This window comes from Bradysia coprophila (genome assembly GCF_014529535.1).
Source record: "Bradysia coprophila strain Holo2 chromosome X unlocalized genomic scaffold, BU_Bcop_v1 contig_132, whole genome shotgun sequence".
NCBI lineage: Eukaryota > Metazoa > Arthropoda > Insecta > Diptera > Sciaridae > Bradysia > Bradysia coprophila.
In genome coordinates, this window is record NW_023503297.1 from 318,371 (window position 1) to 340,939 (window position 22,569).

General features: G+C 33.2%; 2 protein-coding genes across 13 annotated transcripts in view; both read left to right on the plus strand.

The window, feature by feature from the left end:
• LOC119067967 (cubilin) overlaps positions 1-22,569 on the plus strand; it is a 107,415-nt gene that overhangs the window by 52,617 nt on the left and 32,229 nt on the right. The window lies entirely within an intron of this gene.
• LOC119067969 overlaps positions 3,230-22,569 on the plus strand; it is a 28,763-nt gene continuing 9,423 nt past the window's right edge. Inside the window, exon 1 of the mRNA XM_037171312.1 lies at positions 3,230-5,397. Within this exon, the coding sequence (XP_037027207.1) occupies positions 3,710-3,820 (111 nt within the window). The 5' untranslated portion in view covers positions 3,230-3,709 and the 3' untranslated portion in view covers positions 3,821-5,397. The remainder of the gene's footprint in view (positions 5,398-22,569) is intronic.

A 22,569-nucleotide genomic window follows, 5' to 3' on the forward strand; every position in this document is an offset into this window, starting at 1 on the left:
TCTTACATATAATATTTCGTGTAGTGAATAGAGTGATGCATATTCGGTTGGTGAGGGGTAAAAAAGCGTTCATTTTTCGTATACAACTACGGCCCTCGCATCAACTATCACATAAATATTTAAATGAAAATTGAGATAAAATAAATGATGTTTATGTTGACTTTTCCCACAAACAAGACGAAAATAACAGGGCATCAGATTGGAAAAATGTTCGGTTTTTCAGCTATTATATACAGTCTCAGCCGTTACAATGACTGGAAAATGTAAATATTGATCAAAACAAACTCATAAATCTTTTCCGTTATGGATTTGTTGTTTTTTTTTTAACTTTCTATTTTATTATACGCGATTCGATGGTTCGAACAATGTATAAAAGACGACCGTAAAAAGTGAAATGGGAAATGAAAAGAAATTGAGGATTTAATAATTTTTTTTTTACTTCTCCCGCAGTTGTTTTTTTTATATTTGTGGGTACTAAGTGGTATACATTGAAACTGAAACCAAAGTCATCTATTTTGAAGACGAAAAAAAAAACAATAAAAAATTGATGTATATGCCTGGAACTTATTAAGTCCCGGCTGCGGGTGTCACATAAAATATTTCGTTTACCAATAACGCTAGAGATTGCATTTTCATATCAAAAACAAGGCATCAGAACAGTCGGAGCGTTTGCTGCGACTTAGCCCCGTACAACCCGTAATCCTATTTCGTCCGCAACCATAATACATCCGTAGCCGTAATACGCCCGGAACCCTAATACGTCTACAACCCTCTAATGCGTCTGTTACCAGAATGCAAGTCAAGTTGGGCATGCTCAAATTTACTGAAAGTGTTCATTTTTAAAATTGCGCATAGCGCAATTACGAAAGCCCGTACGAAGTACCTCTCAAATAAAACCAACAATTTACGACATTATTTTAGAAACCCAAAATTTTTTGCCAACTTTCCATTGGGTATTCAATTACCTCTCAAATGAAACAGAAACTAGCAAAATCGGTTGAGATTTACTCGATTTATGTGCAAAAAGCACTTAGGGCCGAGTAGCGGCCTTAGTGCAAGGGCGCAAATTTGAAACTTTTTTTGCCATCATTCTATTCGGCATTCACTTATCTCTCAAATGAAACAAAAACTAGCAAAATCGGATGAGATTTACTCGATTTATGTGCAAAAAACACTTAGGGCCGAGTAACGACCTTTGAGCCCTCCCAACAAGCCCGCGTTGCATCTTACCCAAAAAAAATGTTCAGCAACTTTGTTCTACTCGTCAATACCTTTCATTTGATATATCATAAGCAGCTATTGTGTGCGTATTTCGGTAGATATCGTCGAAAGACTGAAAAACACCTATAGAGCCCTAGCTCTGGAAGGGCCGACCCTACCATGTCCATTTTCGAACTTGGTCTTACTTTTGTCGATACCAATCGGGGAAAAAAAGAATTTTGAAAAAAGGTTGTGATTTACTCAAGCTAGAGGGGTCACGGACAGACGGACATTTTTTTTTATTGCGGATTCGTTATCTATGAACATAGACAAATGCTTTGCCCTTACCGTCTGCTTCCAATTCAACATGTTACAAACGGCATATTAATCTTATAAGCCCACAGTACTTCGTACGGGGCTGAAAATGGTAGCTATAGTGTGCAGTGCATGCAATGAATACAATAGAAAATGTATAAATATTATGTTACAGCGGACGCTATATAATTACACATTGCAATGCAGTACTCATATAAGCGTCACTGAAAGCAACGACAATTTAATTTGAGACACTCCCCAGATTCGCTTTGGAATAATTGAAATTTTAGTTAGTGACGGTTGAATTTATATGTCTGCTATTGTGCGTAAGGCTAAATTTAATATTCCTTACACAGTAAAATATGGATAAATTCATTATTTTTATACGTGTCCCAAACTGGAACCAACAGCTCGCCAAGATTCACATTCCGCAAACGTTACAGCTGCATAATGATCTTAGATGAGCTCGATTGTAATGTACTATTACCACTTTGCGTTAGTATGTATGTGAGCATTGTTATACCAATCCAAATGAATTGAAGTAAATATTTCCGCTAATATTTTAATTAAAATCCATTTCAATGGAGAACTTTTATTTTGTTCATCATTCCAATTGATTTGGAATTCTAGCCCCGGGTTAATTATTTAATGGGAACCATATCGAAGTACGAACCTTCATTGCAGCGAAGCAGTTGTGTGAAATTACAGTGCATCTGGGGTTTAAGGCTAAATATCAGGCATATCTGTAGTTAAAGTTGTTTGATTGAGATGACTACACGTACGATGGAACAATTTAAGATAACTTTATTATTATGATATTTCCACCAGCCAAATTAACAACAGTTAAATGTAGTTATAAACACACGCAAGTACGACTCTGAAAATTATTTCTAATACTAATGTCACTGAGAGATGAAGAAATTTTCGCAGCGAGTGTAACAATAGATTTTAATGTACACAGTATATTGAGTAGTAGAATAAGAATTTCCAGTTGCTTGTCTTTTTTTAATTTCGTTTGAGTTAATTTGCCTTTTATTAACTTCTGTTAATCATTTGTTGTAGACACCGACGTCAACAATAAGACAAATGATTAAACAAGTGATTAGCAGAGGTTAATAAAAGACAAATAAACTTACACGGAAGTGAAAATGTCTATATTCAACACACTGTCTGCGTGTGAAAGAAAAAATTTGATTGTTACAATAATGAGATACTTAAAACCAAAAAAGGAAACCCATTAAATTTGTATGCGGAGATCTGCCATTTGTGGAATGTTAACAAGATTATGTGCATTCTGCATTTTGGCATGAAGAGATTAAATCAGGGGTAGATTGCAACTGGCTAATTCACACCTCAGTGGTTTAGAAATTCTTTTTTTTATAACGTGAACTACTTTTCTGGGTTGTCCTTGTGCATTTTTTTTTGTCATAACCTGAATAGGCATTTCACTCCACTTTGGTTCAATGATATATCTCACACTTGAAATATGATATAAATCAAATAAAAAAATCTGTTTCTCATTCATCATTACGTATCAATGCTCTTGTTCTGGACTGCGGGAGTGGAAACTTTTACATTCATTTATTGTATAAATAAAATCGATAGCTTTAAAGGTATATTCCTCGTGATCCAATTTTCACAGCAATGATATTCACATTGAAAAATAGAGCATAAAAAAACGAAACATCAGACAAAATACTTTTTTTGTACAAAAAAAAATGGTTCGGATTCAGTTTGCTTCCATATCGTACCATCCGTATATATATATATATATATATATAAAAATATAATAACTAGCAACATCGACATATTGACATCATTGACATAAATTCTAGCATATGCTCAAGTATTTGAGTTATTGATTTGTGTTCCTATTCACATTCGCATCATATTGATAAATTTCCATGTGCAAGCAGCGGATGCAGCAAATATTTAAAAAATAGAAATTTCAGTGAGAATTTAATTGAAAATTCATTTGAATTAATAAAAAAAGAGCCAGCAACAAAAAGTAGAAACACGATTAAAAAATTGAAATAAAACATTTTCAAATCATGGTAAATCGTACAGTGATTTAAGAAAAAAAAAATAATAATCTCTGTGTGTTACGCAAAGCGCAAAGTGTTACATAAATTCCCCGTCGAATTTAAAAAATATTTATTTTTGATATTCCGTATTCAATTACACTACCGCAAAAATGAGCAATAGTGCAATGGTGGCGGTAGCCATTTGTTGTATATTAGTTTTATTGGCCGTATTCATTGTCATCATCATTGTGGTCGGACAAACGATGGGTGAGCCCAAGTGAGATAAGCTTCAGCTGGGCCCAGGAATATTTCCGGATGGATAGCAAAGGGCCCCCCCAAATTGCTAGCATTAGTGGTTTATGATAGTTAATTTATTGTTTTTTTTTTCTCTTTCGAAATGGAAAAAAATTGTGTTCATAGAAAAGTTAAACGGTTAAAACGACGTATAATATTTTAGCGAGAAAAACCAGCAACAACAACAACTAAAAACCTTTTGAAAGACTTTTATAATGTGTGCAATTTAATTCAACGAAAAGCTCTCAAACATAATAAAAGACTTTATAAATGAGAAAGAGGCGAAAGAAGAAAAAAGAAAAACTAGAATGAAGAATGGGGGATAGCTTATACAGTGATGCTGAAAAACTTCATGTTATATAATGTAAATGTTATCGTCGAATGTTTTATGAATTATTTATAAGAATGTTATTAACTATGATGCCAGATAATATTTAAAGAAACAAGAATCTATCGTTTGAATTTGACTTTAGCTTCCAGAAACGTTGTACGTATCGTTTAATGTAAGAAAATTCACTGAAGTAAAATTAATTACCTGATCAAAAGAGGCACAAGAACCTTTCGTTGGTAATTTGCATATATGAAAATATGCTAAACACATATATATAATATACATATACCGTTCGTTATTACCACATTATACACACATATATATATATATGCTCCTGTCTTCAGGACTCTTAATTAAACATAGCAGAGAGTAAACCAAAATTGTTTGTATTGCGATATGCTCAGTGAAACAGAAATTAACTAGCATGGAATCGCCGAGTGTCAAACAGTTTACCAATCTATGCAGAAATTATACTGATTGGAATACTAAACAGCATATTAGATATACACCACGCTCTACGGATTTTCAGAAACAGAAAAAAAAAACAAAAATAAAACAGAGTTTTAAAACGATTTATAAATTGAAAGACAACATTGTGCAAAGGATGTGACTACCAGAGAAGGAATATATCATTTTTTTATATAAGCATATATATATATATAACTAATTCTACCTAATTATGGGTGGAAGAAAGGGACAGTTATTTCAAGAACATTTAAAAATAAGAAAAAGATAAAATGAAATTGTCTAGTTACTTGTTGTACATAATATTTATGTAATGTTTTGTACATAAAACACAAAAAAAAACAGAAATAAATAAAAAAAAAGTTAAAATAAACAATAACTGTTGGCTGTTTAGTGATGTTTAAATAATTAAAGAAAAATATTATAATACCAATGAAGATAAAAGTATTTTGTAGTTAACTATTTGGAAAAGATAAAAACAAATATTGTTATTAACTGGACTGAAGTGTGTTTTTTTCTACATAATATAACATAGTGTTGCGCGTTTTTTTTAATAACTAAAATATTAGCAGTTGTTAATCTTTAATAAATTTAGTGAACAATTTAACTTATAAATGGACTTTCAATGATGTTAGTTAAAGAAATTTTAAACGAATAACATATAGAAATATTTACTGAATACCAAAGAAAAACAACAACATCACAAAAATCAATTGAATTATTGTTTTTTAAGCGTCTCTAATTCGTACATAATAAAGCTATGAGAAGGTAATTTTACAAATTATTCAATATTCAATCTCACGTATACATAAAAACTCTAGTAAAATCGCTCTTACAACCAGGGCCTCATATCATTTGTAAAAGGCCCAAAAATCTAAAATGTTCATACAAAAACCAAAAGGCCCATCGGGAATCGCCCGAAGTCACCGTATGGCCAGTCCGGCATTGCCGATGATTCATCCTCACCCGTAAAGTTCAAACACTCATTCACAAGTTCACTCTATGCAGCGGTACAGACGTTGTATTGTAAAATTTCTCTAACAACCAAAACCATGTTTTTAACCATCTTAACATTCGTAACATTTTTAACATATTTCACTTTGCTGGAATTCTTTACGCACCCGCACTCCTTATACATTCTTTGAAGTTTAGCTTTAAAAATCGATATTTGATGGGTGATTTCTATTTGAAACATTTTATTTTATGCAAGGGAAAAAGTCAACATTTTTCTATTACGTATGCTTATCGTGTCGCATACTTTCATGTTTCTTCTGGATTCAGCTTTAATCCCCGGAAATTGCTGTATAATATTTCAATTTATTCACCAATCATTATTATGGAATCTAATTGGCCATGCTCGTTTTTCTTTTCAAGAACGTCATAATAAGGACTTTACTAGTGATCCAAATAGTTGGCAAAATGAATCATTATGATCGATCAATTCAAATTAACATTTTGTCGACACGTACACTCTTCTCCGAATATTCAAAATATACAGCCAGCTACATGAATGTAAATCGTAGATTACGTTCTTGTTTACGTAAGTTTTTTTACTCACTAGACCCACGCGACAGGATTTTTAACGTTCAATGTTCAATATACAAACGGCAAGCGTGTCATCACAAAATCCCTAGAATATTTTGCTTCTTTTGCTGAAAAAATGTCTCCAAGTCTAGCGTACATATTAACTAAGAATATGGTAAATTTGTTCGAACTATCTCAAACTTTGTTTCAGCTTCACAAACATCGTTGTTATTCAAACAAGTATTCTCCTGCACTCGTGTGTAAGTAGCATCCTTATATAACTACGACATGGGAAGTAAGTACACATTGTGTACGTTTTTTGTACCATTCAATAACTCATGGGTATAACACACCTCATGCCTTATAATTTTGTGTATCCTAAATCCTAAGCGTGGGAAGACATTCCATAAAAAATAATCATTTCGCTTTACACGGAACTACATTATATTATATATGAAGTGTGTGTAATTCAATTACAACTTCATTAACAGATTAATTTTTCATGGCCATAAACATTATGTTATCACAAAATAGAAAAAGTTTTTTTATGATAAAAATGTTGCTCAAATATGTTGCTATTGATTTATATTTATATTCACCAACTATCGAGTTTTTAGCAACATCATCACAAACAATATGTTAAGAGTCAGGGCTTAGTATTAGGGATTTCAATTCAGAAATTCTGAAAAATTCCGGAAAAAAAATCTCAAATTAAAAATACCGAAAATTCCGACATAATTCTGAAAACAAAATTTAATTCCAAAATGATGAAAAACTCCGAAAATTCTTAAAAAATTCCGAAAATTTGTAAATTTGTAAAATTTGTTTCCCAATACTAAGCCCTGTTAAGAGCTGACAGTAAACCAGGTTAACTCAATATAATGCAATGCTATCAAATTATTTATATGCCACAAATAATAATAACTCTGAACTTACTTGAAATTCGTTTGTGCTCTAATTTTGCCGAACAATATGAAATCTGGCCTACACGTGTCACATGTTATGAACCCTAAGTGATAGTGATGTGAAGATATGCTTAGCCTTCAACAAAAGTTTTATTTTCATGAAGACTAAGCGACGTTAATCAGATACATATATCTTCATCCGATATAATGCTTTCGGTATAATCAAAATTAATTTTTATTGTATTCTTACATCTCATAAAGCAGTAGCAGCAGCAGTGTATTCTTTCGCTTATGCAGACTAATAATTAATAATTTATGGTATTATTCCTTTACAGTTATTGAATTATTGATATTTAATACTGTTATTTGAACCGGAAAGATACCGACTTGTCTATACGACTTACATGAGTATGTTCCTTTCTTTTACGATTTATGACCGTCAAGGTTTTCGTTTCGCATATAACGGTTCTTCCTTTGAAAAATGGAAAATATGTGTACATGTACCAAGAGATCCGTAGCTTTCACCGACTTGTCTGGCTCGGTAAATATTTAATTCAAAGGAAAAACATTTTAATGTGAATATGTGTTCATTCAAAATAATTTATGCTGTTTGTCGATGCTTTTAACAATTTAATTGGTTTACTCAATTTTAATTACAGTAGTACGAACACCGAAGGCTTTTTTTTAACGATTCTTCATCAGCCGAGTCTCATTATTCCCACCTCACCTCTTCTTGAAGCATGAAAACGAATATGATATGTTGATGCAACACATAAGTTACGGCTCTAAATGAGTTGCACGAGGAGAAACGAGTTGTAAAAGAGTTTTCAGTCTTATTGAAACTACTAAATCTCAATTTTTGTAAAACACGCAATACGTCAAGAATGTAATTTCAAGAACTTCGCCTTTACAATCGCAGAAAAGTGAAATCCGGGACAATTTCTGTTGTGTGGTTTAAAATTGGGAGTTTGTTTAACAAATGACGAGTTAGAATTTCGAATAGATTCTCCTGACCAGGTGAACTAATGCTAAAATGTAACTCTTCATCTGTTTCCTAAAAATAATCTGCAATTACTCACAAAGTACAGAGCTCCACACTTCATTAAAACTCAAGATATTTTCCGATATTTTCCAATATTTTCTTGAATTTTCACACATTTTCCTAGAATTTCCAAATTTTCCCATGAACATTTCTTTGGGAGAATATTGGAAAACTTAAGTAAATATGGGAAAGTGTATACCCAAACGCAGTCCCTGCTAAAACTATTAACATGAAAATCCTGTTTTCCCCTTGGCTGAGGTGGCTATCTGACATAGTCAAATTTTGCCATCTATTCAAGAAGTTCCTTTTAAGCTGCGTGGGTAAAAATATTAACTTTCCACTCTCTGCGTTAGGACACCTTTATTCAAAATATGCTTATATCGTCTTTTCGTTGACAATTAAATGTTGTCTGCAAAAAGTTTCTGCAATGATGCAATTACAATATTGCAAAATCTATGATCAGAGACAAAAAAATGTAAAAATCGAATTCCAATTATTTATTTGACGATTTCGTTTGGAGATACAATTTTTTTTATTGATTTTTATGTTCAAAGTGTAGGTAACTTAAATACATACAGACAGTATATACAGGTACACTAGTAATACATTGCTTAAAGAGTACCCACAACCACATTCAATTCATTCCAAATTTACATTTTTTATTCACAAAAGAAAAATTTCTTCTCTTTTCAGGTACGTTCAAGATCGTAACTTAATTACATCAAAGTAATTTTATAAGTGTAATGAAATTAATCTACCGTAAGGTAAATACTTATTATACAAACACAAAAATTTATATCTAAATTTTGTTTATGATTAATGTTTTACTTGTACAGACCCATATTGTTATACATGCCGTGTATACGTCTATACATTACGTAAATAATATCGATTAACGAGCAATTAATTAAAAATTCCAGGTAAACGAAGGTATACATTTGACGATGATGTTTTCACTCAAGTTTCTGTAATTTAAGAGAGGTGAAAAAATGCGTCCCGAATCCAAATGTCCTCAAAGGTACTAGTTGAAAATTCAGCTAAGTTAAGCAATGCACTATCTCAAACATGTTTGATACTTGAACAACCACAAAAAAAGTTTTACTTTGACTATTTGAAAAAAAAAATCATCTTGATTTGGGTGGGCAACACTAATCTAATAGAAATGTAAGTCTGCACACCTGACAGAGACCCGAAAGACTTTTCTAGTTTCACATTATTGGATAAACTGTAAAATTTCGTACACATACTCGACCTTTTGAAAGAATTTTTCAGTGTCATAGGGTCTGGGTTGGTTAGGTTTTTGTTGCTAATGAATTTTTTTAGCGACGCTAACGTTAAAATTGTATGTGTGGATCAGCTAAAAAACCGCTGAAGCAAATTCATGCTGAAATTTCACTGGCTCCGACTGTCGTCGCTATTAGCGATGTCTTTCATATTTAATCGACGCTAATGATTAAGTTTGCTACCGTAACCTTGCCCTTCATTTAGCTATTCACAAAAAAATAAATATTTAAAACAATTTCATTCAACAATCTGTCCAGTTCGAAACCACAGTCACCTGGCTCTACCACATGAAATGAACATTGTCAATTAGATTTTAAACCGGCGTTTATTGAATTAAGCACAAATTTAAACCACGATTAAAGGCTCTGCAATGATTTTAATTGTTGCGTTAAACCGTGTTCAAAAATGTGACAGATAGCTGCAGCTGCGTGTTTCTTTTCAATTAACGGTAGTGGGTTTTAGAGCATCGGCCGGTTATCTCGCCCGGGAATATTTTGACCCAATTTTGTGGTGATATAAGTCGTGAACAGATTAGATTGTAGAATATAAAAGTTGAAACCGTTTTTCTTCAACAAAAAAAAAAGTAATTAATCGTTGAGCATTTCAAATGCAATTTCTGCCTTATATGGTTTTAGGTTCTCGAATACATTTTTTCTTCTGCACGAAAGTCTAGACATCAACTTTTGAAAAAGGTCATAAACCGCAGTAAAGCCTGTTTTTTTCATCATGCGTAAGCTTTAATCTAAGTGATATCCATTCTCGTGAAGTCTCGTTTTAATGAATATCAAATGTTTGTTTCTAATCTGATTTAAAAGAGGGTGTGAGGTATTTTTTTTTCTCATCGAAATGTTTTTCATTCTGCATGATGAAGCGATTTTATACTTTTGCATTCTACGTAATGTATTTATGGATACATTATTCTAACGTAATCGGTATATATTAGATATAAATTTCTTTTATTACCTAAAAGCTGATTCATCTAATTTCGTTGGAGAGAGAGGGCACTTGCACAATAACAAAAAAAAACTTGAGTATACAATTTTGCCACTTTTTTACCACTACACATCTATTTTCTGGAACCAGAGAACGGAAATTTTTATTAGTCTGTCATGTCTTCTTAAAGTGCTTAAATATATTACAATTGATCGGCATCAGACATAAATTTTATCGATTGAACGCGGTCACAAAATTATCGCTGTTGTTAACTGTAGCATGAATGTCTTTCGAAGTATTTATTGATTCTGGCTAAAGTGTTCGTTAAACTCTTTGCAAAATTCACTTAATTTGAATAAAAAGCACTTCATTTCGATATCACCGTCCTTTCCTAATCACTTATCGGTGAGTTATTGGCTAAAAATTGAAATGAAGGACGAATCTGAGTCTTTTCATATGACTTCACTATTTTCAAAAAAATCGCAGATTTCTTCTGAAATGAAAACCAAAAAAAAAAGTTCAACTGTCGGATGGTGAAAATTGATTAAAAGGAAAAGAGGGTCTGGCAAAATGTTCATTTGAGAGGATGTGCATAAGTCCTCAGAGATTGTACAATATGTTCAAAAGATATTAAGATTTTATGGAAACCTCTAAAGATACTATATTGTTGTTGCCTCTAAAGCTCCATTGGAGCTAATAAACTTGTCAGTGCCGTCGTTAAATTTGATGCTCCACTGGCACATTGAGATTTTAGAAGCAAAACGTACTCGAAATAAGCCATTAAGGTATGTGAGAGTACGTCACCTGTCTTAGAAATGTCAGGCTGGCCGCGGTCGATTTTTGTTTATTATTTTTGATCCAACGATGCAACTGCATTTAAAATTCGAAAAAATTATCTGCAACCTCTGTGCAATGCACAGTGTTTATTAGGGTGGGTCGATTTTAACAACTTGAAAATCCACACCTAGTGGCATGTGTAGCTTGCCAAAACTAGTAAAACTGTATCATTACTTTTTCTTTTCCGAATACTTTTGAGTACCGCACAATAGATTGAATGGGTCGGTCAGGCTTCTTTGAAATTTTCATAGAAATTTTTTTGAAAAAAGCTTTGGAAAGCCTTGCAGAGGCTGTAATAGACTGAAACAAACAAAAACAACTTAATTTGAAAAAATCGGTGCAGTCGAGGTTAAAAAATTTACATTTTCTATGTAATATTGGGGGTCTGTCAACTTTGTACCACCATAATGTACAATAAACTTCCTCAAATTTGATCAGATCTTTCTGTTAGAGTTAGAATAGGTAAAAACGACAATTATGTATATTGTCGAAATGTCTCAGATTGATTATTTCCGAAGTAATAGTTCCAGATGTCGAGCTACTCTGTTAGAAAAAAATGTTTATGTTAAAAACGTCATTTTTCGAAGTAGTAGATTCTGATGTTAGAACGAAAATGTTCCTTCGAATCTACTACTACAGACTCTACATAAATGCATTTCAGATTAGTTTGATATTTCCAAAGATCTCTTACACAAGGTGAGCAAACATCGAAAATCATGTGCGACCACGAAATAGTATGGGAACAAAGCGAGAAATCAACGTCTCGGGGAGCTTTATCATCTGAAGGCGGATTTGGTTTGAAATCTGCTTGGGGGTCGATAATAACTGGCTGGCCTGCTTCTTGAATTTCGTAGTCCTTAAAGGCAGCAGATACTAAAGCTGCGGCGACTCGATTGGATACACCGTACTGATCACATTTAGTCGTCAAATGCGGCATAGGTTTCTGTCGGCTGTAGATACGTTTCGGAGCGTGTTCAAATGTAAAACATTCTACAGATTCTATTTCTGTCGCGAGGAAATCTGTAGAAATTTCCATGGTTGGCTCAGGAAGTTCTGACACATTTACAGCGAGCAGTATCAAAAACTTTTTCGCCATCGTCATAGAATATTTTAAAGCCGTGTCGATTCTTGTTCCTTTTCTTTTTTTGTAATCCTCAATCAGTCTTTTAATTTTCAACGCCTTTCTCTGACAAAATTGGAATTCGTGTCTTTTTCCAAATTAGAAGAGCCTCATGTACAATATCAGGAACAAAAAACTCCAACACTTCGCTTTTGTTTTCATCAGCAAGTTTATCGTCGTAACCCAGATATACTCTCTACATGTCGCACATGATTTTCGATGTTTGCTCACCTTGTGTAAGAGATCTTTGGAAATATCAAACTAATCTGAAATGCATTTATGTAGAGTCTGTAGTAGTAGATTCGAAGGAACATTTTCGTTCTAACATCAGAATCTACTACTTCGAAAAATGACGTTTTTAACATAAACATTTTTTTCTAACAGAGTAGCTCGACATCTGGAACTATTACTTCGGAAATAATCAATGTGAGACATTTCGACAATATACATAATTGTCGTTTTTACCTATTCTAACTCTAACAGAAAGATCTAATCAAATTTGAGGAAGTTTATTGTACATTATGGTGGTACAAAGTTGACAGACCCCCAATATTACATAGAAAATGTAAATTTTTTCACCTCGACTGCACCGATTTTTTCAAATTAAGTTGTTTTTGCTTGTTTCAGTCTATTACAGCCTCTGCAAGGCTTTCCAAAGCTTTTTTCAAAAAAATTTCTATGAAAATTTCAAAGAAGCCTGACCGACCCATTCAATCTATTGTGCGGTACTCAAAAGTATTCGGAAAAGAAAAAGTAATGATACAGTTTTACTAGTTTTGGCAAGCTACACATGCCACTAGGTGTGGATTTTCAAGTTGTTAAAATCGACCCACCCTAGTGTTTATATACTCTTGTTGCCTTCAGTTTTTCGCATTTTCTGGCTGCAAGACAACAAAATACCGTACTATCTCATTGGGACATTTTTTGTTGATTCGAAATACAACTCTACCACACGCCCTACCAAAAAATGTTCCAGCGAGACAGTAATGTACTATTGTCTTGTGTTGTCATTTTATTCAAAACACATTTCTATGCTTAGATGGCAATTGCCCACAGTGCCCTTATGGGAAAAGGGACACTGAAACTTTTTCCGACATCCGTAAAATGACCTTTCGACCAGATACAAATATGGAAATGCGATAAAGGTGCTTGAATTGTATGTGGAATTCCACACTTGCTTTGTATTATGCATGCATTTATCTTCTTTGTAAGACATTTGAAGAGTCATATCTACGTACATTCACGAAAACTGGGGCCCAATCATATATAGTATGCTTATATGGATAACGTGCTTATAGTTCATGTAATTGAATCGTATAATATGTGAACATTTTTCATGTTATCTGAACTGTTTCATTGTTGTGCTGTGTGCTGTTCACGAGTTTCTTTAACACCTGCCGAGCGTAAATTGGATTGATATCATGATTTTATGACGTTCTTTAATTAATGCACATCATACACACTCTACAGCTTTCACAAGCTACGCTGAAACTAGTGAGAAGCTACTCAACCGAGCTACTAACAAGAAGAACAATGAGTTCAACAGCATAAAATTTCTTTAATGAATTATTTCAAGAGTGAAATTAATTCAATTTTTACGTGTTTGTTCCTACGAGTTCTTTCTGACAGTGATGCAGTTTTAATGCACCGCTATCTTTTTAGGGAACTGTTTTATGAATTTAATTAATAAATTATGGAATGTGTACTGTTGGATGTAGGCCGTACTAAATTACATAAAATTCAGTTGACAACCATGGGCTCATTTGGAATTATGGTACTTACTTACACGTTTAAGTTTTACTTTACCAAGAGATTTCTTTTTTGCTGATTGCAAAACAACTATATGCCATGGCTTACAAGTAGTTTTTAGACCCGTACGAAGTACTGAGGTCTTATGCGTTTACGCATACGTCCGTAACACGTCGAATTGGACTCCCTGAGTAAGGGGAAACCTATTGTGGTTGTCTAGAGATGCCAAATCAGTGGAAAAAAAATGTCCGTCTGTCCGTCTGTCCGTCTGCACGATAACTTGAGTAAAACGCATCCGATTTTGAATTTTTTTTCCCCCGTTTGGTAATGTCAAAAGACAGGCTTAGTTCGAAGATGAGTGATTTTGGAATGACCCTTCCCGAGCTGTGGCCCAATAAGTGCTTTACGGTTTTTCGAAGATATCTCCAGACATTCAAACGTTATACTTGTGACTGATACGTCAAATAAAAGGTATTTACAATACCGATCAACAAAAAAAAGTTTATGGAAATCGGATGACCGACTCGTGAGTTAGACCCCTTGGTGTGAAACAGGCACAGGGCGGCAAGCATTTTTTGCTTGTAGGTCGGCCACATTTCAACATATTTCGTCTGTTTTAGCTTTATTAGATAGGTATTGACCGTACCAATCAGGGAAAAAAGTTTTTGAAATTATGTTCTCCGGAGCGTGAGCTAGGTCTCTTGGAGTGAGCTCTTATCTGGCTACTCGGCCGTACAGTGAACGTGGAGTATTTTGTCAATATCTCGAGTAAATTTTGACCGAATTTCATGAATTTTTTTTTGTTTGAAAGGTATTAACGAATGTAAAGCGTCGGTAAAATATCCGGTCTCCTAACAAAATGGCTGCCGGTGGCCATATTGGATTTTAATAAAAGTGATATATCTTGGGAAAAATGGTACTTAGAGTGTTTCTGTTAACATGGAAATAATTTGTTATGTGTGTGGGTGTTTCAGGCATTCCATATATGGACATCTATATATATATCTATATTCACCTATATTGAGCTATATACAGGCATATAGAGCTATATAATAGCATATTCATCTGTGAAATGTTTATTTATAGGAAAATATAGGAAAATATAGGAAAATATAGGTAAATATAGCGGTATATAGCTGTTTAAATAGGAATTTATGAAAGTTGACTTCGTACGGGGCTGTCTATATTGCCTCCGGCTATTTATTTGTATATGCTAACAAGGGAAAGAGTGGATAATGCATTAATGCAAGTGATTTTAAAGGGCGAATAGCTTTTCAGTAGAGAATGAAGTAAAAGAAATGAAGAGTTTCACAGTAAAGGCTTTTGATACGAATAGGTATTTCGTACGGGTCGGCGTTAGCTATGTTTTTTATTAATGTCAAATACAATTAATTAGGCGGAAGAAGATCCTGTCTAATGTTTTGTGTTGATGCATCGAACTCGAACAAATTGTAGACAATATCTAAAACTCTTTTTTTATCAAATGAAAATTTCATTTAATGTGTGCCCGAGTTGAAGGAACGTCCCAGTTGGTATAAACATTCTCGCAAACAGAGTTCTCGAGCATCATTTTTTCCTTTATTTAAACTGACTTATACCATTCCATTACAATCAACTTTGTGTGTAATTTTCATTGTTTAATCTGTGTCTCACTAAAAATCTTCACTGTAAATGAAAATCAATTTCCATCGCTCACATTAAATCGATTTAAAAACCAATTTACTGACTTCCTTCTACCCTCTTAATAGACCCATAAGCTCATTGCTATTTCTGCATTGCCACATACATATATGTACACAACACATGGTTACAGTCAAATGGAGATTTCCATAGAACAGTTCCATAATTGAGTATTAAATTGTTAGATCGTTTAACTAAGTCATTTGCTATTGGAGTGGATAATAATTGTCGAGTCCATAAGTTTAAAAGATCTCGAGCATCTGGAGTACATAAAATACACGCGAGAGATGCATTATAACATTCAGAGAAACTTTTCGGTTGGAATCTGTGCGGTTCTTGAAGTTATGTATAAAGTTTTTTTTTCTGTTTTACATTTAAGGCAAAAAGACGTTGCATCCAGCTACGTTTGCCATAGCTTGAATCCAAAATGTTTACGTTCAAATTGCTGTTGTAATTACTGAACTATTTACGTCGTTCAAATGGAATTCATTTTGAGTTAGAATGTATTCGGAAAATTCACCATCCACCAGTGATTAATATGTTTTTGTATTTTTGTTGTTTTTTTTATGTAATTTGTAAAGCCTCGTTTCTGCTATATGTACTGCAAATGTACGTGAACACGTCTGTCCCATAAATCGATGAAGCTCTTTCAGTTATGTGCTGTGTAGATGTTTTCGCTACTAGCATTGTCTGATTGTACGAAATGTACATAAAGAACATATATAAAATATTCGAATCTTTTGGTTTGATAAAGAAGGAGGGAAATAAATATTGATGTTGGAAAGAAAAATACCTACGTTTTTCGGCTATTTTTAGTATCCGGAGCAAAAGTTAGTAGTTGTATAACAAAAGATCTAGATATATTTGTATGTTTTATGACTGTTAAACAGATAAAAGTTCAATTTTTCACCTCTTACTTTTGTAATTGTGTACGTATATTATACACGAGGCAGAGGCTACAGAGGTAATGAAAAAATTTTATGGATTTATTATGGGACGAAGAAATTTTTGCTTATCAAATAATCAAAAAACTTTTTTTTTTGTTATGTTGAATTCACTCATTTGCTAAAATGCAGGGCCTGTTATTTGAGAATTTTTGAAAATTTTTGAGAATCGATTTTGGGAATATTTAGGAATTACTTCCCTTGATCTCTTTACGAGAATTTTTGTTTTGTTGTCGTCCACCTGGACTTTATTTTCGCTGTTCACAAGTAACTTTAAAATAACCAGAACGGAGGTGACATTAAGTTTCTCTAAATTGCTAATTGCAACGAAATCTATTGGCGAAGTAGCGAAGCACATTCTATTTGTAGAGTAGAAGGGGATGGAAAATGACTGCTGTAATACTACTCCTCCATCGGCTAAAAAGTACGCCTGCGTTTGTGCCATCAAAAATTCTTTTGGGAATAATTTCCAGATCAATTGGGATCTAAATTGAGCTCAGGAATTTTATTAAAATAAATTTTTCCAAATTGGTACAGAATTACATCAAGACATATTTTTTGACGTAAGACTCCTGACTTAATAGTCAAGTGAATTAGTACTTAACATGCACATTTCGCTATGTAAAAGACCTCAAGGCTTATTTTTGGCGTCGGTCGCTGTTAAACTCGTTGTGTTATGGGAATGATTCTATTTCAGAATACTTTATTCTAAATTTCTTTTTCCATTTTTACATTGAGAATACGTTTCTATATCGGGCCGTCTAACCTTCTGTCTAAAACTTTTTTAGATGGATAGATAGTTACGAACTACAAGTGAAGCTTATATGAGTTCTTACAGACTGAAGAGGTTGTCGTTTTAAATTTTAACAATTTAGTCTAGTTTTACTAAAGCAGTGGCTGGTCTGAAAGACTCCAACATATCATTAATTATCAACCTACGGCATTATCGAAAAATAAAGTTTAATTTCCATTATCCGTATTGCATTATCCGGATGCATTTATCGTAAATATGAGAAACGGGTCGCTTTAAATATTTCTAACTAAAGTTTGTTAAAACTTTTCCAATCCTAATAAGTAGATGAAGTAATTCCATTAACATTTTAAATAAAAATTTGTTCTGTAGTGCTGACATAATATAAACATACCTTTACGTATAACGGAACATATAACACGGGTTGTTAGAAGGAGAAGTACAAATATGTACCGCAGAATCTGCTTCGGGTATAGACCGAGGGGCAAACCACATGATTTGCAACTCATTTGCTCGTTTTTTTTCCAATAATTTACCAATATACTTTACCGATAAAGAAATAATAAACTACCAATATCAACGTTCCTGAAGTTCAATCGTACCGATAGGCTTTCTACCGATAAAAGAGTAACACTTACAACGATTTTCAAAAATCAGTGAGCAAGAAGCAAAATTTAATTTTTCTTTTATTATTCTAGCTTTTGACAAATTTGACGGATCAAAGTCAACGGGGTAATTAAAACAAGCATTTGATCAACGAACTTCAAGTATAAGTAATTCTCTAAATAAGAGTGCTGAAACTGGAAAGTGTATCATACAAATGTTGGCACTGTAAAAAATTTGGCAAATGTTTTCAAATAAAATAGTACTCTATTTGACAGCTGTCACTCGAATCACTTTTGCGTGAATTGCGTTAATTTGATCGCTATTCAAAGTTGTCAGAGGGTTCGGTTAACTCAGGAGAATAATTACGGCTGTCATTCTCTACCGGTTCTCTTTCTTAACTCAATCGCAGTCAACCGTTAAAATGTCGAACATTTTAGTGCCTTTCATAGAGAAAATCATTGCAAATGTCCTACTTTCTCCACATTCATAGTGTTTTTCTCTACCAAAGGCACAAACATGTTTGACATTTTAACGGTAGACTGCGATTGAGTTGAGAAAGACAGCCGTAATTCTTCTCCAAGTAATCGCTTGATTTGCCCCTCGGTATATACATAGAAGATGTATAGATAATAATAAATAAAGGATAAAGTACAATGATTGAAGATGATATCTAAGAACCTTTAGAGGACCTGTAAATGTCCAAGAAAACATAAAAAAAATAAATCAATAATGGAAAATATTTCTGCCGTGTGTATACATACTATAGTATATCCAGTGCGAGGTATATGAATTATGTGAAAACCAAAAAAAAAGAAAAGAAAAAAATTGTGGATATAATTTTGCATAACCCTAAACTCTACTCCCATGTTACGGCATATCTACTCCCACGTGATAGCTGCCGTTTTTCATATATATATATATATATATATATATATATATATATATAATAATATGATAATTTTTGTAACACAGTTAACTTCTAGGAAATTGAAGAGCCCGCATGCGGGTAATAGTAACAATTTTCCAGTTTATATTTCACATTATCCTTTCTGTACTCTTTTTTTATCCGACTCAGAAGAATATATTCACTGTCGTCATTTGTGTCTTCTTACAAATTCACAACGTATTACGGGGTAAGAATGTCTATTATTACGTGTTTATAATAAAACAGTAGTGTATGAGGAGTGGATCTAATATTTTACCAACACTTGTATCCGGTAAAACGTGAGGGGGAAAGTACACAAACAATTTATGTCCGAAAATTGTCATTGGTTCATTGGTATTAAAACTACGACGAATTCACTGACTTTCACTGTTTATTGATTGCAAATACCAATAGACCTTGCCTCATTATTTGTTTTCTTCATTCCCCCTTCGGTTAAATATTATCTTCTGACTGTAGTATAACATGTACGATAGCAGTAAGTGTATTATATAAATTCATTCTTTGTGAAGCGTTCTTTCGGTACGAAATGTTGACAACTCAGACAACAGTTACATGTCATAAACAGATTTGTTATAAATTGATATTTCGATTAAGTGGGTGTGAAACTCACTTGTCATCAAAATGTATCAAAATAAGTAATGGGAAAATTTATATTGGGCATTACAACACAATATTATGCCATTGGATCAAGTAATACGGGTTGTGTGTGCTGATAAATTCTGAGATCTATTTGAACACATTGTTGAAGTGTACGTCGAATATATTTCGAGATCTTTAGAAACGGTTCAGTTTTTTTGGTACTAAACAAACCGCAATTTCTGCTGTAGCATTTTCCTTTAGATGACTCTTGCAAATAAAACTCGTAAGAAGTACAGTGAAATTGTTTTGGTTCACAAATGCCTTGATGAATGGCTTAGTTGAACTGTAGATGTATGCATAATGAATCTGTAACCCTATGCGAAATATAACCGGACCTTTGCGTATTCAATCAGTGAAATTAAGACTATTGGGACTTCGTGCGAATAGTCTTCATTTCGCTACTCGTACTTTTTACTACACGGAAAAAAATAATGTAGCTGTGGTACCCATAAGTGGACTTTGCACGGTCTTTATTTTGGCCGAGGCTGTGTGCCACATATTGGAAAAACTGTAGTGAAAAATGCTGTATGCCGGATATATGTGGCTGTATGCCGGATATACATGGCTGTACTACTTATATTATAGCGTTACTTCTTATAGCCCTGAGACACATAATATAGCTGTGTGCTTTATAATATGGGTACACATCTCATGTTCTGACGTAAATATAAAAAAAAATAAAAAAAATTCGGCATCTTTCATGTTTTTTGCGGTCACCCACCTAAGTACTAATCGCGCCGATTGATGCTTAACCTGAGAAACTAACTGACACCTATGCTACTGATGTGCTAACTTTACTTGTGGTATGATTCGTTTTCGTTTTGAAGCATTGTTATTACAGTATGGACTGTGCAGCCATATTATTTGATATTTAAAATTTTTACGTATAGTAAGCTTGTATTTATTTACTAATCAAATTTTTAAGTCATTTCTTAACGTCGTTTCGAAATAGTGAAGAAGACCTAGTGTTTGGTCATTCCTAAAATGGATGGAAAAAAACATCCAAAACTTGTTCAATTCTTTTTTGGTCAAGTAAAACGATCAAAATCAACCAAAAACATCTATTTATCCATTTGACCATTTCTCAAGTGATGGATTAAAACAACCGAAAATTAGTTATTTATTTGGAAGTAAAAAATCTTGTTTATTATCATTTAAAAAAAAAAACAATTATTGAATGTTGTTCGTTTCCGGAGTTTCACTTTACAAATAAATGACTACAGTGAACGACATCTCAAATGTCTCACTGTCAAATTTTTCTGAGAATTTTATTGTGTCATTGCAAATTGACAATGACATTCTCTGAAAAAAATGACAGTGAGACATTTGAGATGTCGTTCACTGTAATTTTCCGTTGTTTCTATTCCATCCATCATTTTAGGAATGGCCAAACTGAAAAGGGACCAATTTTTGGTTGTTATTAGTTTTTTGTCGTTTTACTTGACCAAATAGAATTGCTAGTTTTTGGCGACTTGTTAATCGCTTTATAAAAATTCCTTACTTACTAAAAAAAAAACGAACGAAAATTTCACAACATTTTTATTAAGTGGTTGTAAGGAATTTTTAACAAGTCGAAAAAAAAGTTTGAAAACATCACTCTCGTTACTACTCGCACTTTCGATTCAATTACTACTTGTCGGATTTCGGAAATTACTTTTTTAAAACTTATATCCGGTTGCGTCGGGTTAATTTGAATTGTTTTCTGTTCATTTTGTGTATTGCAAATCCATTCTTATCAATTCTAATAGTTTTATGGCAATTTTCGCCCCCGGCTGCGTGGACTTTTTTCTTCAAATAGTCTGAATAGTGCCCTGGATTACAATAACACTTTGCGCTTACGACGACCGTGCGGAAGAAAGAATAAGCATGAAACACGATATTTTTGGTTGATTTCGTTAGCTGGCGGACGAACCGTTTTAAAATACCTACTACAACAGAAATGAATACCTTTAAAATTCAAAACTTATACAGCCGGACACTTTATCAGACCGCAAAATGTTACGTGATACTGACAATGACAAATCTAATTTATATCATTTTAACGCAAGACTTGGCTAATTTTTTGGGGAATGATTAATTGATGCGCTATCCGGGAAAGCCATTGTGCCACAATGGTGTAATCGTAAAATGTTTGTTCGTCCGTTCATGTTCGTATTTTATGTTTCTACATTCAAATACACTTAGATTTCAAATAATATTTTGAAATGTAAGAGGAGTTTTGCCACGTGCATTTCAAATGCCGCGTAGTGTTGTAGAATTTGTTATTAGGCGGACGTTATTTGTGAGAGATGAGTGTGCTTGACTCGTTTGATTTATACAAAATATTACACAAAGAGTTGCGCAGGATACGATGGGCATGGGCAACTAGAGCAGACATTTCACTGATGCATTTTATTTCGCTGAATCCAGGCACGTTTGAACATAAACTCTTTTGCTGTTTTCTTCTTCGTTTTTATCAATTCTGGGAAAAGTTTCGAGTCTTATTTTTGTTGGGTAGATTGATGTCTCGATTGATGTAGTGTCATAATCTGTGAAATCTGCTCGAATTAGATATTAGATCGAATAGATCTTCGAATTGTCTTCGTCTATTTCATGCAACGCGTCCTCTTAGTTTGCTTTTCGTATTGGTTGCAGACACATTAACTTTCGATTCTCATAAATGTTACTAAAAGACTTATTATCGATGGAAAATCATAGATAAACTCAAGAAATAAATCGTCATCTCCTCCAATACATAAACGGCACAAATCGAAAACCTCAAAAATAGCAAAATAATTCATTTCCAAATCCAAAATGTAATCATAAAATGTAACCATGCTTTTTTATATATATATATTATGCATGCACGTCAAGTTCAATTCACTTTTTAACAGCAAATCTCTTGATTTTGAGTCCTTAACATTGCATGCATATAATCTTACCTTGATACTATTTAAGTTAAGAAAAAAGCATCGCTTTTGATATTCCATGTAAAGCTTTT